At 43.9% G+C, this 14,106-nt stretch overlaps 1 protein-coding gene across 2 annotated transcripts in view; it reads right to left on the reverse strand.

The window, feature by feature from the left end:
- lig1 (ligase I, DNA, ATP-dependent) overlaps positions 1-14,106 on the reverse strand; it is a 72,749-nt gene that overhangs the window by 11,024 nt on the left and 47,619 nt on the right. For both annotated transcript variants that reach the window (XM_080777621.1, XM_080777620.1), the window contains 2 exons: positions 11,902-12,054; positions 6,000-6,053 (listed from right to left, as the gene is read on the reverse strand). In XM_080777621.1, coding sequence (XP_080633747.1) covers positions 6,000-6,053; positions 11,902-12,054 — 207 coding nt within the window. The remainder of the gene's footprint in view (positions 1-5,999; positions 6,054-11,901; positions 12,055-14,106) is intronic.

Here is a 14,106-nt window from a genome sequence, read left to right on the forward strand (position 1 = left end):
ACTACACCACATTCTGTACTAGTATACCAACTACACCACATTCTGTACTAGTACCAACTACACCACATTCTGTACTAGTACCAACTACACCACATTCTGTACTAGTACCAACTACACCACATTCTGTGCTAGTACCAACTACACCACATTCTGTGCTAGTACCAACTACAGCACATTCTGTACTAGTACCAACTACACCACATTCTGTACTAGTACCAACTACACCACATTCTGTACTAGTACCAACTACACCACATTCTGTACTAGTGTACCAACTACACCACATTCTGTACTAGTATACCAACTACACCACATTCTGTACTAGTACCACTACCAACTACACCACATTCTGTACTAGTACCAACTACACCACATTCTGTACTAGTACCAACTACACCACATTCTGTACTAGTACCAACTACACCACATTCTGTACTAGTACCAACTACACCACATTCTGTACTAGTACCAACTACACCACATTCTGTACTAGTACCAACTACACCACACTCTGTACTAGTACCAACTACACCACATTCTGTACTAGTACCAACTACACCACATTCTGTACTAGTATACCAACTACACCACATTCTGTACTAGTATACCAACTACACCACATTCTGTACTAGTACCACTACCAACTACACCACATTCTGTACTAGTACCAACTACACCACATTCTGTACTAGTACCAACTACACTACATTCTGTACTAGTACCAACTACACTACATTCTGTACTAGTACCAACTACACCACATTCTTCGTCGAAAACACGACTGAGCTCACATGGTGAACTGTTTGGCTCATGCGCCCTGCCCTCCCCTCCAGGATATTGTGACTGTTGGGCAGAAACCTCCCATCTACATATTCTAACTTTTTCGTGAATGAATACGTAGAGTATTCATTGATCGTACTGCAGCGTCACACAAAAGCGTAAAAAATAGCATACTCGGGACACGTTTGTTGTCAACTATTTCCGCTATTTTGCACATTTGGAGAGAGAAAATGTATTAAAAATGTCAGTGATTCATTTGTATCGTCAAGTTATTTGTCATATCTGCCCTGTGCAATTTACGAAGCCTAAAACGCAAACAGAAATGTAAATTGTGACGTTCCAATGTTTACTGCAAAAACACAACTAATTCGTTAATCGCAATTATTTGCGTGACAATTAATCGTCAACTTAAATGTGTAATTGTTGCAGCCCTAGTTAGTAGTACTGTAGCCCAGGACATAACCAGTGTGTGTGTGTCAGCTCCCATTGGTTAGCAGCTCTGCACACACAGCAGAGCGCCTGGCCTCCGTTCACCCTCAATCAGTGCAGCACTGTGTTTCTGCAGCGTGCAGCGCTTTGAGAAGTGCTCCATGAATAAAGCTTGGACAGCACTCACCCTCCCTCCCTCCCTCCCTCCAATCCCCCCAATCTAACCAGAAAACTCAGCTTTTCAGGGAAAATCCCGCCCCTTTGCATCTCTCTTCTCTCTCCGTTGACGTGATGCTGTGAAATGGATTTAATTAACCACTTGAACACACGGGACTACGGCTCCATTTGGAAACCCTATAGGAATCAATGAAGGGAACCGTTGAGGAATCAGACCGCCAAGAGCGAATTGTTACAACCCACGTTTACCCTGTGGTAGACGTGGTGGTAAGGATACGTACGCAGGGACTACCACCGAAAGGACGTTACATGGATGCTATGCAGCCCTATAGACACTGCTGTAGTTAGGACGTTACATGGATGCTATGCAGCCCTATAGACACTGCTGTAGTTATGACGTTACATGGATGCTATGCAGCCCTATAGACACTGCTGTAGTTAGGACGTTACATGGATGCTATGCAGCCCTATAGACACACTGCTGTAGTTAGGACGTTACATGGATGCTATGCAGCCCTATAGACACTGCTGTAGTTAGTCATCATGGATGCTATGCAGCCCTATAGACACTGCTGTAGTTAGGACGTTACATGGATGCTATGCAGCCCTATAGAGACACTGCTGTAGTTAGGACGTTACATGGATGCTATGCAGCCCTATAGACACTGCTGTAGTTAGGACGTTACATGGATGCTATGCAGCCCTATAGAGACACTGCTGTAGTTAGGACGTTACATGGATGCTATGCAGCCCTATAGACACTGCTGTAGTTAGGACGTTACATGGATGCTATGCAGCCCTATAGACACTGCTGTAGTTAGGACGTTACATGGATGCTATGCAGCCCTATAGACACTGCTGTAGTTAGGACGTTACATGGATGCTATGCAGCCCTATAGACACTTCTGTAGTTAGGACGTTACATGGATGCTATGCAGCCCTATAGAGACACTGCTGTAGTTAGGACGTTACATGGATGCTATGCAGCCCTATAGACACTTCTGTAGTTAGGACGTTACATGGATGCTATGCAGCCCTATAGACACTGCTGTAGTTAGTCATCATGGATGCTATGCAGCCCTATAGAGACACTGCTGTAGTTAGGACGTTACATGGATGCTATGCAGCCCTATAGAGACACTGCTGTAGTTAGGACGTTACATGGATGCTATGCAGCCCTATAGACACTGCTGTAGTTAGTCATCATGGATGCTATGCAGCCCTATAGACACTGCTGTAGTTAGTCATCATGGATGCTATGCAGCCCTATAGACACTGCTGTAGTTAGTCATCATGGATGCTATGCAGCCCTATAGAGACACTGCTGTAGTTAGGACGTTACATGGATGCTATGCAGCCCTATAGAGACACTGCTGTAGTTAGGACGTTACATGGATGCTATGCAGCCCTATAGACACTGCTGTAGTTAGTCATCATGGATGCTATGCAGCCCTATAGACACTGCTGTAGTTAGTCATCATGGATGCTATGCAGCCCTATAGACACTTCTGTAGTTAGTTAGTCATCATGGATGCTATGCAGCCCTATAGACACTGCTGTTAGTTAGTTAGTCATCATGGATGCTATGCAGCCCTATAGACACTGCTGTTAGTTAGTTAGTCATCATGGATGCTATGCAGCCCTATAGAGACACTGCTGTTAGTTAGTTAGTCATCAGGCTTTTCTCCTCATCAGATGAGACAAAAAAAAGCCTGGGAATGACGTTCGGAAGGATGGAAAAAAATGGCAAATGCAGGTGAAAGTTTGATATTAGACTCTATAGGCTCAATGTCTGTTTGAATACAAACATTTCCTAGGATTAATTATTTGTTCGACCATGTTGCGCTAATTCATTAGTCAGCCATGCGCAGGTTTACCACACACAGGCACAGTGTTGTTTTGCCTGACGTGTTGGATTTTGCAGCCTGTGTGATCAGCCCCCATTAGTGGTTTGCTTGACATGTTTGATCTAGTCGTCGTTGAGCAATTTCACCCCCTCACTCTTTAATGATGTTTACCTGCTCTCCCACTTTCTTTGAGACTATTTATTTTTCTTTGCACTCGACTTATCCCGTTTAAACCAGGAAAGCAGCCGGGTCCATGGAACAAAATATTTATAATTACATATAGGGGGGTCCTTGACATGAAAACATTTGATATACCAACATGCATTTTTCTGAAAAAGGTCATAATGGCTTATCGTTTATTTTATTGTTTGTTGACCAACGTTCATGCTTACGTTCATGCTCACCCTCGTCAGTTGCTCTGGATGAGAACGTCTGATAAATGCCTGAACTGTCAAGCGCTGATGTTGTCGCTCTATTAAATAACAGATAAGCTGTTATGTATCCAGTATGAGACTCCAATTAAAATGCAATATCTTGAGATATTGTCTAATGGCCATCATTAACCCAGATTACTGTATATCAATTAAGAAATGAACACAATCACTCGCACAGACGGCGCACACCCATTTTGGAAAACAAACTGTTTACCTCATTAAGCAATACAGAGCCTGTGCAAAGAAAACGGATGCGACTGGATCTTGAAATTCACCCTTCTTTGAAGTATTTAAAATGTAAAACACATCTATAGAGCGTCGCAGTCCTGCAGGCCCAGGAATTTATTTTTCGCCATAGACATTTCAAAAAGTATTTATTTAAATACCTTTTAAGCCTCGTACAAAGCCAACTCGAGTTGTAACAAATCATGACAACAAATACATTTTTTGGGAAAATACAAATACATATTTATGTACACTTTTTGTTGTTGTTTTTCCTCTTTGTTTGTTGTCATGATTTGTCACAACTCCAGTTGCCTTTGTAAGAGGCTTAAAAGGTCTTTAAATAAATACCTTTTGAAATGTCTATGGGGAAAATGAATAGGGAATTATTTCCTGGGCCTGTCGTCATCATGACAGGAGGCGGCACTGCGACGCTCTATTTGGGGGCTAATAGACAACGGTGCAGCAGTATAATTACCCTCTGCTCACACATGGAGCCTTCGTTTTTCTGAGAGCCCAAGTGTTAAATCATTCAAACGGCAGTTTTGAGTTGTGTTTTTTTTTTTTTTTGGGAATGTCTTCGCACGTAAAACTGAACGAGAGCAAATCCATCAGACCAAGTCACAGCGGCGCTCTTTCTCCATTACTTTGCTGTTGATTGGATACGACAGCTTGTGGAGGACTTAACGGTCTCCCCTGTGTTTTTGATGGGATTCATAAAAATAAATGAAACACACAGACAAGCACATTTAAATAAATAAATAAATAAATAGATACCGGTACTCAAATGTTAACTAATGCTCATTACTCTGTGTTGTCAAAGCACACAAAAAAACACACACAAAAAATAAATTGGACAATCATGATATGTCGAGTGATGATGTCTGATAATGAGTTTTTCTCTCATCTTCCGGGCAGCATAATGCCTGATCATAATATGTGGTCGTGTGCCATGTTGAGCACCCAAAACCGCACATCTACAAGCTGTAGAGGTGGCGTGCAACACCGGTGTAAAGCCACGTACACACCACCGTTCAGAGGCTAGGTAAAGCCATGTACACACCACCGTTCAGAAGCTAGGTAAAGCCATGTACACACCACTGTTCAGAAGCTAGGTAAAGCCACGTAAACACCACTGTTCAGAAGCTAGGTAAAGCCATGTACACACCACTGTTCAGAAGCTAGGTAAAGCCACGTAAACACCACTGTTCAGAAGCTAGGTAAAGCCATGTACACACCACTGTTCAGAAGCTAGGTAAAGCCATGTACACACCACTGTTCAGAAGCTAGGTAAAGCCATGTACTGTACACACCACTGTTCAGAAGCTAGGTAAAGCCATGTACACACCACTGTTCAGAAGCTAGGTAAAGCCATGTACACACCACCGTTCAGAAGCTAGGTAAAGCCATGTACACACCACTGTTCAGAAGCTAGGTAAAGCCATGTACTGTAAACACCACTGTTCAGAAGCTAGGTAAAGCCATGTACACACCACTGTTCAGAAGCTAGGTAAAGCCATGTACACACCACTGTTCAGAAGCTAGGTAAAGCCATGTACACACCACTGTTCAGAAGCTAGGTAAAGCCATGTACACACCACTGTTCAGAAGCTAGGTAAAGCCATGTACACACCACTGTTCAGAAGCTAGGTAAAGCCATGTACTGTAAACACCACTGTTCAGAAGCTAGGTAGCTAAGTGCATATTCACCTGGAGCAGTGCTTCCAAAACTTTTTCATGTCATGGACCCCCACATTGACGCTAATTAGCCCGTGGACCCGCATTTGAAAAGATATGCCAGGGACACCCATAAGAAGATTTTTTTAAGGCTCTAGCAGTGATTCTCGACCCGTTTAATTTCAAGGACCCCCATTTAATGGCATTTCTATCTCTGGGACCCCCAATTTATATTGTAAAATCAATGTTAATTTAACTGATGAGAGAATGAAACCCAATATAACAATAATTACGCTACTTGAATTTGGTTGTATATATGTTGTGCTAGTTTAGGTAATTACCAAGTCCGGATACCAGTAAGAAAGAAAATTGTTTTCTTCATTTTGTTAAACAGAACGCATTAGTCGAAGAGGACTCTTTTTAAATGTTTTACCTTTAAGAACTTATAATGCTGCTCCAGATCTTCATCCTTGAAGCCAGTCCCAATCTGCAAAAGACAGAAAAAATAGATAAGTCACATTGCATGCACAGTTTTGCACACGCACACACACACAACCCGCCCCACCCCCCTAACGGTGAAGATGGCAGGCATTTGGCAGAGCCACAATTGGTCCACCATGCCAACCCAAACTCCTTGTCTGTGTTTCACCTGCAGGGGCTGTGTCACCTCTCAAAGACCGCCGCCCGCCCAGACCACACGTGCAGAAGATCTGCACGAGTTTCGAGCATGTCGATCTGCTGCTGCTTTTGCCTTTTTTAATTTGAAGCCTGAAAAGTGACAGTTTTGCACATTTCAACCCGACAAGACCATTTAGGAAGGAAATAGCGGCCTTCCTTTTCTACCTCACACAGACCGGAGACTGTAGTGCATGTGTGTGTGTGTGTGGTTCCAAACAACACTGGCATTTCAAACAGAATAAGTTATGTCCATAACAGGGCAAAACACATACGTACACAATACACATTATAAACTAATAAAACAACGTCATATGCCATAAACACCATTTCAAGACCACAGACCTCTCCCTCATTCTTTCTCTGCACCATAGAGTTGGTGCCGAGAACACACTCTTCTGGTGCGAGATCAAATTAATGATTCCCATTTACATCTTACTCGATGGCCTCATTTTGATTAAGGTTAGGTAAAATTCATTCTGGTTTAAATAAAAGCCTGGGTTATGAACCGACTTATTGGTAGATAGAATGGATATTCTTTCTGAGTAAGCTCAGCTGTGCCGTTATAAACATCGGAAAACAATGATCTTTTCCTTGACACGAAGCAAAAGAGAAATAATCAAACCATTGGGGAGCGGTAAAGCGTTCACTTGTGGTCGGTAGTTTTTCTTCCAAGATGACAAGCAGACACAGCTGCTCAGCACTCCGATGCCCAGCAGATCATGTCGGATTTCTGAACGTGGATTTTTGGATTGCTAGGAGTGAAAGGTTTTCAGCTCATTTCGGCTTAATCCAATTATTTGAATCGACTTTGTGCGACTCCATTTAGTGCAGCGGCCGTCTACAGGCTGTGTGGAAAGCCTGGCTAAACCCCGAATCGGGAGGAGATGAGCAGAACTGTGTTCTTGTGGACGATGCTGCAATAACACAGTCTGATGATGCCGTCTCCCAGCCAGGTACCGCACGTAACCGTCAAACATCAAAACAACAAGGTGAGGTTAACTCCAGGCTGTTAACGGCTTGGCCTTCAACGCCATAGCACTGACCAAGGCTGGCTAGCAAACGATCTGGGTCTGAACCCGGCTTTAAATGCCTGTCATGGACTTCCTAACTGAGCCAGACCACAGGTAGTGGGGTGGGCAGTCACACCTCAAACACACACACACACACACACACACACACACACAGACTCAGAGTCTTCTGCTACTTGCAGTACACCCATGATGACTGTATGGCGAGAAACGGCTCCAAAATCAATGTCATGTTTGCTGACAACACAGTGCTGTGGGTAACAAGACGACTCAGCCCGTTTCTGTTTTCCTCCCAGAATTTTCCCCAGTGAGGGGTGGGAGAGGCTGGACAGCAGACGGCTGGACTTTGAATTTCTCTAAATATAAACTTTCATGAAGTACAAATATAATTTATGAAAAGCTACTACAGTGAAGTCTGTTCACAGAAGTTGTTAGATATATGGAGATACAGTATGTGGGGATTATCTGACGAGGTACCATTTGAGTGGGCAAAACCTTACATATACTAAATAATACTAAATTGTTTATAGGGTCAATATAAGTAAAATAATATAGCCTTTCCACAGGAGTATCTTTTTATATTTTTCCAAAAAGAATACAAACAGCCAATAGCATAATTCACTGGTGAAAGTTCCGGGAGGAAAAAAACGGGCAAGCACCGGGGTGAGTTGTCCAGTATTCGTGCTGTGGTGGGCCTTCAAATCTCAAACCATGACGAGAGACCCTACACTACCTACTGTAGGTGGAAAATCTGTTGCAGCCGTGCCAAGAAAGTCAAAGTAAAGTGCATTTACTTGAAGATTGGAGAATAAAGACGTAGGACATAATGGTGGGCTGCAGAGTGCCGGCGCCACTCTGGATTGAGGGGGCAGCGGTGCAGTGAGAGCGAGCAGCCTCAAGTAGCTGGCTGTGCACACCACGGAGGACCTGACCTGGAGAATGCACACAGAGTCTGTGCCAAAGAAGGCGAGGATACCTTTAGACAGCTAAGTACATTCAAGGTGTCACAGAAATGCCCTTCCACTGTGCTGCTAGCTACAGCAGCCAGAGCTTCCTGGCAGCCGGTTGCATCACTGTCTGGCATGGAAACAAGGCCTGCCAGTCCTACGTTCAGCAGAGGGTACCGTAGGGAGGGAGAGCCCTTACGCCCCTGCTGGATACCTGCCGGGCCGGCTCAGTCATGAACAAGGACGTGGACACGGACAGTAGGCGGAATATATGAGAGAGAGAGAGAGAGAGAGAGAGGAGGAGAAAACACAAACAAACAAGGAAAAGAAAGAAAACAGAATAGGAAAATAAAGTGGGTTACCACTAGGAACTATAGTCATTGCTATAGTATATTGATTAACCCAACATCACACAATGTATATAATTCAAGGTATTGGTACACATGGTCTTGCCTCATTTTTAACGTTATGTTGAACAGTCATGCGTTATTTGCATTTTTTCTCTTTTTAATATTACGTTGATATTACCACTACTGCTACATTACAATACAAGGTAACTGTTACTGTTGTTACATGTTTTATTGGCAAGGTTTCTTCTTTTCTCATAGTTTTGAGGGGTGCTAGCCCCTCCTATACAGTTCGTTTTTAGTTCAATGTTTGTTTTAAAAACGCCATTGACAATGAAGGGAATATTTACGTCATTGTCCCTCATTACGTCATATTGTCCCTCATTACGTCATATTGTCTCTTTATTGTTAACACAATCAGCGCTGGGATTTCTTTCAAAATAACAGCTCGGGGTGCCATGCAGATATGGCCACTTTTACTCTGTAAGCCCCCCCCTTCCGTTCCGGACAAAGAAACAGGAGAAATATTTTTGCTTGCTTACCTCGCTATCATTACGATAAAGTCGCTGAATAATCCCTCACGTTCATATTTTGAACGAGAGGCATGTTGAAGTCAGAAATTAAGAGCTTAGTATATCCATCTGGTCAAAACCACGGAGAGCTCATGTGCGAAGAGCAAGGAGTATGGTGCAGAAGATTATCTGAATATTATTCTCTTGTTTGATATCAATGAAAATGGACGCGTGTACACGTCCTAGCAATCTGTCGGTTGGAATAGTTATGACGTTTCCACACGTTGACTTTTACGCTCTAAATGGGTTAATGGCATTTAATGTTTGTGTTGGCACCGTTGGTTTTACATAACCATTACATCACCTAATCAACATGAGTTAGACTTTAATATATTATTACTCCTCACTTCACACGGGTGTGATTTTTTAAACTAGATCGGTGCCCGGCTGTAGAGCGCAGAGTCGGTAACAATGGAAGTTGGAGATCCATGCCCCACCTGGCTATGCAATATACCTGTTCCACCCATTTGTCTGTGTCCCTTTTATGACCATATATGGAGATTTCTGTATCTGTGTCTCTGTGTCCTTTTATTCTTATATTATTAGAGACGTGGTGCATTTATAGATAAGATTGTTATAGTCATGCTGTTGTTCGGTAGACCTCAACCTCACATACTTGCATTGAGCTGGTGCTTGCCTCGTACCTTTACCAGTCGTAACAAATAAAACCTTGGTGATTCTTGCTGTGCAAGATCACCGAGGCCTAGGGCCAGGCAGGAACCTGCGAGGCAGACAGCCGTGGCAGTGCTTTTTTCTTTTTACAGCGTGACTCTGCAGGAGACTGGCTGTCTATGAGAGTGTGTGTGGGTGTGCGTGTGTGTGTGTGTGTGTGTGTGTGTCTGTCCGTCTGTCTGTCTGGATTTAATCTCGCAACCACTGGACCAGATGAACACGTTTCGTACTTTTTGAGATATGTAACTTTCATTTTATAATGGAAGTCAAGGGGCTCTGACTGAACCGATAGCTTCCACAAATTTGGACAGTCTCTGTCGGGTGAAACCTCAAATGTCCAAAACTGTAACTTTTCAGGCTTCAAATTCAAAAGTATCAAACTGAAATTGGAATTTTACTTGACAAACTCTACTTTCTATTTGGAAGCGAGGAGGCACTGACAGGTTCTGAGATCTTAAAGTTGTGAGCCTTTTTTTTGTTTTCTGTCACGTCTTTAAACCCTAGAGATTTTGCCGAGATATGTGTGATGCATGTCAAATACTCTCTTTCATTGTGATCCTATCTTTATCCCTTCTTCTCATGTAGTGTGTGTCTAATCCAAAACACATAGATGATCATTTTTAACACCTTGAATGCACCAGAATTTTTCAAAAATAATGCCGATATAGTGCCAAGCAGATTGAGCAGATATTTTTACTCTGAAAAACCCCGCCTTCCATTACCCCCCAAACCCGGGAGTCATAATCTTCCGTTACTACCTCGCGCTGTCACATCTCCTCTCTCTTTAGAAGCGTTTATATTCCAAACGAGATGCTTGGTTATGTCAGAAATAAGGAATAATTGCCGTTTTGATCAAAACCATGGAGCGCACCGTAGATTTAGAGAGAAGAGACAGTTCAGTCGGGCCGTAAACAAGGAAGTGAATGGCAGTGCACATGTACGAAACATGTCTAGGAGTGCTGAAGAAGGCATGGCCAAGCATTACAGCGATCCCGTTTTACATCATTAAAAGGACCTAAAGATGCCTATACACGTCCTTAGCACAATAGGTGTACAAACGTAACAATGAAGGCTCAGATAGATAAATAAATGAATAAAACATAACAGCCTGCTGTGAAACCGACCGAAACTACCTCCTATGTGCCCCTGATGAAGGACATTCAATTCCTAGCCGGGATGCAAAGTAAGAAAAGTTGCAGTGAAATAGTAAAAGGAAAAAAAGCTAGCGGGGTCCGGTGGCCGTTGTGGTGGATTATTTAGAACTCAACATCAGAGTCTTTCGGGTTTAAAATAACGTATTCAGTACAGTAAAGCAAACGGATTGCAGCAGGCCTTAACCCCCGATGGCTCCAGTAAGCTCCTCCACAGCCAACGGCAGCAGACTGGACTCACTGGGCAGCATCCAGGTGGAAATGAGAGAGAGAACGTGCACGCTCAGCAAAACTTCGTCCAGGTTCAAACAGAAAAGGGGAAGAAATGGACGATGGAGAGGATGATTGAAGTCTTATCAATGCTGTTCACACTCCTCTCTTGTGTAATTGCAAAACCCAGGCACCCTGAAGACAAAGCTTTACTGAACGCTAAAGGGTATGTATTCATAGACATGCACCCAAAGTTACGCTTGTTTATACAGTCGCTGTCGGGCAGAACCCTCTTTTTTCCATATTGTAACTTTTTGTGTGTTTTTTTCCCCCTCGTAAATTAGTGTCCTACTTGATCACATCACAGCTTCACACAAAAGAAGCAGATGGCGCGAGGCGACACGTTTTGAGCTTGCAGATCTGCTACCGCTACGTTTTTTTAATTTGAATCCTGAAAAGTAACAGTTTTGGACAAATGAGGTTTCCATCCGACAGCAGATATATACCGTAGATACACATTTTGAGGCGATTCTAGCTCTCGCACACAGACAAGCATAACCCCTTGAGCCTGATACTTTAAAACGTTGTTGTACGAAAACAGCGGAAATCGCAGATTGACATATACGTAGCAATGTGTTTTTCCCAATTACAGGGCTGCAGAGTTGAAATGGACACACACACACACACACACACACACACACCTAATATAAATGCAGACAAGCACACACACCTTGCAGATGGACTGGAACTCTTCGTTGTCCTCGTCATAGCAGGCCAGTAGGAAGCCTCCGTAGGTCCCCGTCCTCCTGCCCTTCCCCAGGTAGGCTCCGATCACACACAGGTCCATGGTGTCCCCCACGCCCTCCAGGTAGTCCTTCTTCAACTGGATGACACACACACACACACACACAGGGAGGGAGGGAGGGGGGTGACAGACAGACGGAGAGAGATTACGAGGGAGTTGGTGAGAGACAGGGAAGGACATCTCAGGTTAGTGTGTGTGTGTGTGTGTGTCAGAGGCATAGAGTGAGAGTGTGCATGCAAATACATGTAGACTCATGTATGTATTACTACATCAGGGTTCCCCAATTAATTTTCCTCAAGGGCCATATTTTGACTAGGGTACCAGGCTGGGGGCCGAGTCCGTAGCACGCACGCGCGAGGTCGAGGTCTTGCCCTGAAAACTATTTTTCAAATGGGCAAGACCCCATTTGAAAAGGATGCCCAGTTTGACATGCATAGGCTACTGACCCCCATTTAATAGAGTCTGGTCACGCCACCATATATGGCCGTCGGTCCGTGACGCCTTGTGACATCACGCTACCATATATGGCAGTCAGTCCATCACACCTCGTGACACGCTCCATATATGGCCGTCTCCATATGTGAAGATCACAACACTGACCTCATCAAACCCTGGATAGCCATACATGGAAAAGACTGGATCATCACCTAGATCTGCATATATGGAGCCGCCCAGTAACTCTACATCTGATCACAAACCTAAAACCCTTAGATCTCCATATATGGAGCTGACCTGACATTCCATATGTTTATCCCACCCCACCCACCCATCCTCTTCGATGTCTCCCTTTTGACTGATACCTGTCCATTCAAACTCTAGACTGGCCCGCCCCAAAGTTATCAGTGCAGCCGTGTACGGCAGTTCTCAACAGGCCTGAAACCTGGGCCCTCATCAAACCCTGTACACTCAAGACACTGCCCCCGCTGCCACCCTTAGATCTCTGGACCCGTTATGACATTCCATATTATGTTGAACTGACCTGATCTAACCCTGTACACTCAAGACACGTTCCATATATGGCCAGACCTCATCAAACTCTGTACACTCAAGACACCGCCCCCACTGCCACAATTAAACGTCCATATATGGAGCCGACCTGTTCTGACATTCCATATGTTGATCTGACCTCATCAAACCCTGTACACTCAAGACACACTCCATATATAGCATTAAAAAAGTGCAAAGCCATGATGTGCTCACAAGTACAGTAATACAAACGTGTGTGTGTGTGTGTGTGTGTGTGTGTGTGTGTGTGTGTGTGTGTGTGTGTGTGTGTGTGTACTTGTGTCATAAACGGCGTGAGATCTGGTATATGACTGTGTGTTAGATCTAGAGAGAGAGGCAAAACGGGTGGAAATCGTGACATATTGCTACCAGCTTCTTTCCAATTGCTGATCAAATTTGGCTCCATTTCATGACTTTGTCTCCACTCCTGTAGACAACATGTCAGGCATTCAACCACTCTGAAGGTAGCTATTGTTGTTCGGCACGCCTGGAAAGTAACATGAGCGCCTGATGAGATTCTCAAAACTCGCTGTGATCCTGTCACACTTTAGGGAAAAGGGAAATGATTTTTCCCACCGGCACCGCTTGCGTGCGCTCGTGCGTGTTTTACATGCAAGTCCATGTACATGCGAGTACGTGTTGTTCACCGGTGCGCAAAACACTACTGTGGGCCCCATTTAAAAGGATCTACGGTGCATGCTCTGAGTCCAACTTCTGCCGGTTAAAACGATCAACTCAACTCAATATTTATTTATGGTACAGGTTAAAAATAACATAACTCCCTGCCGAGCCCACCGCAGCTCTGACCGATAAACCCATAGCGTACGGTCGGAGTGGCGGTGGGCTGGGGATGAAGTTATGCAATCTTTCACCTCTACCACTCGTTCTTGGATATAACATCAGATTATGGTAAGAAAGCTGGCTTGTCGCACATACTACAGCACATTTAAAATACAACAAATTAAAATAAACACGCCAGAAAAACAGCGAGGTGGTGGTCTTGGGGTGCCGGTTTCAGCTGTGTGCTCAAAAGGCCAGAGAAAAGAAAAAATGTCTTCATTAACGATTTAAAAAGTGTCGAGGACTGGGAGGAGGTGTATAAGCGGCAGGATATTCCAGAGCCTC

Source organism: Protomyctophum bolini (assembly GCF_963924005.1).
Source record: "Protomyctophum bolini genome assembly, chromosome: 12".
Lineage (NCBI taxonomy): Eukaryota > Metazoa > Chordata > Actinopteri > Myctophiformes > Myctophidae > Protomyctophum > Protomyctophum bolini.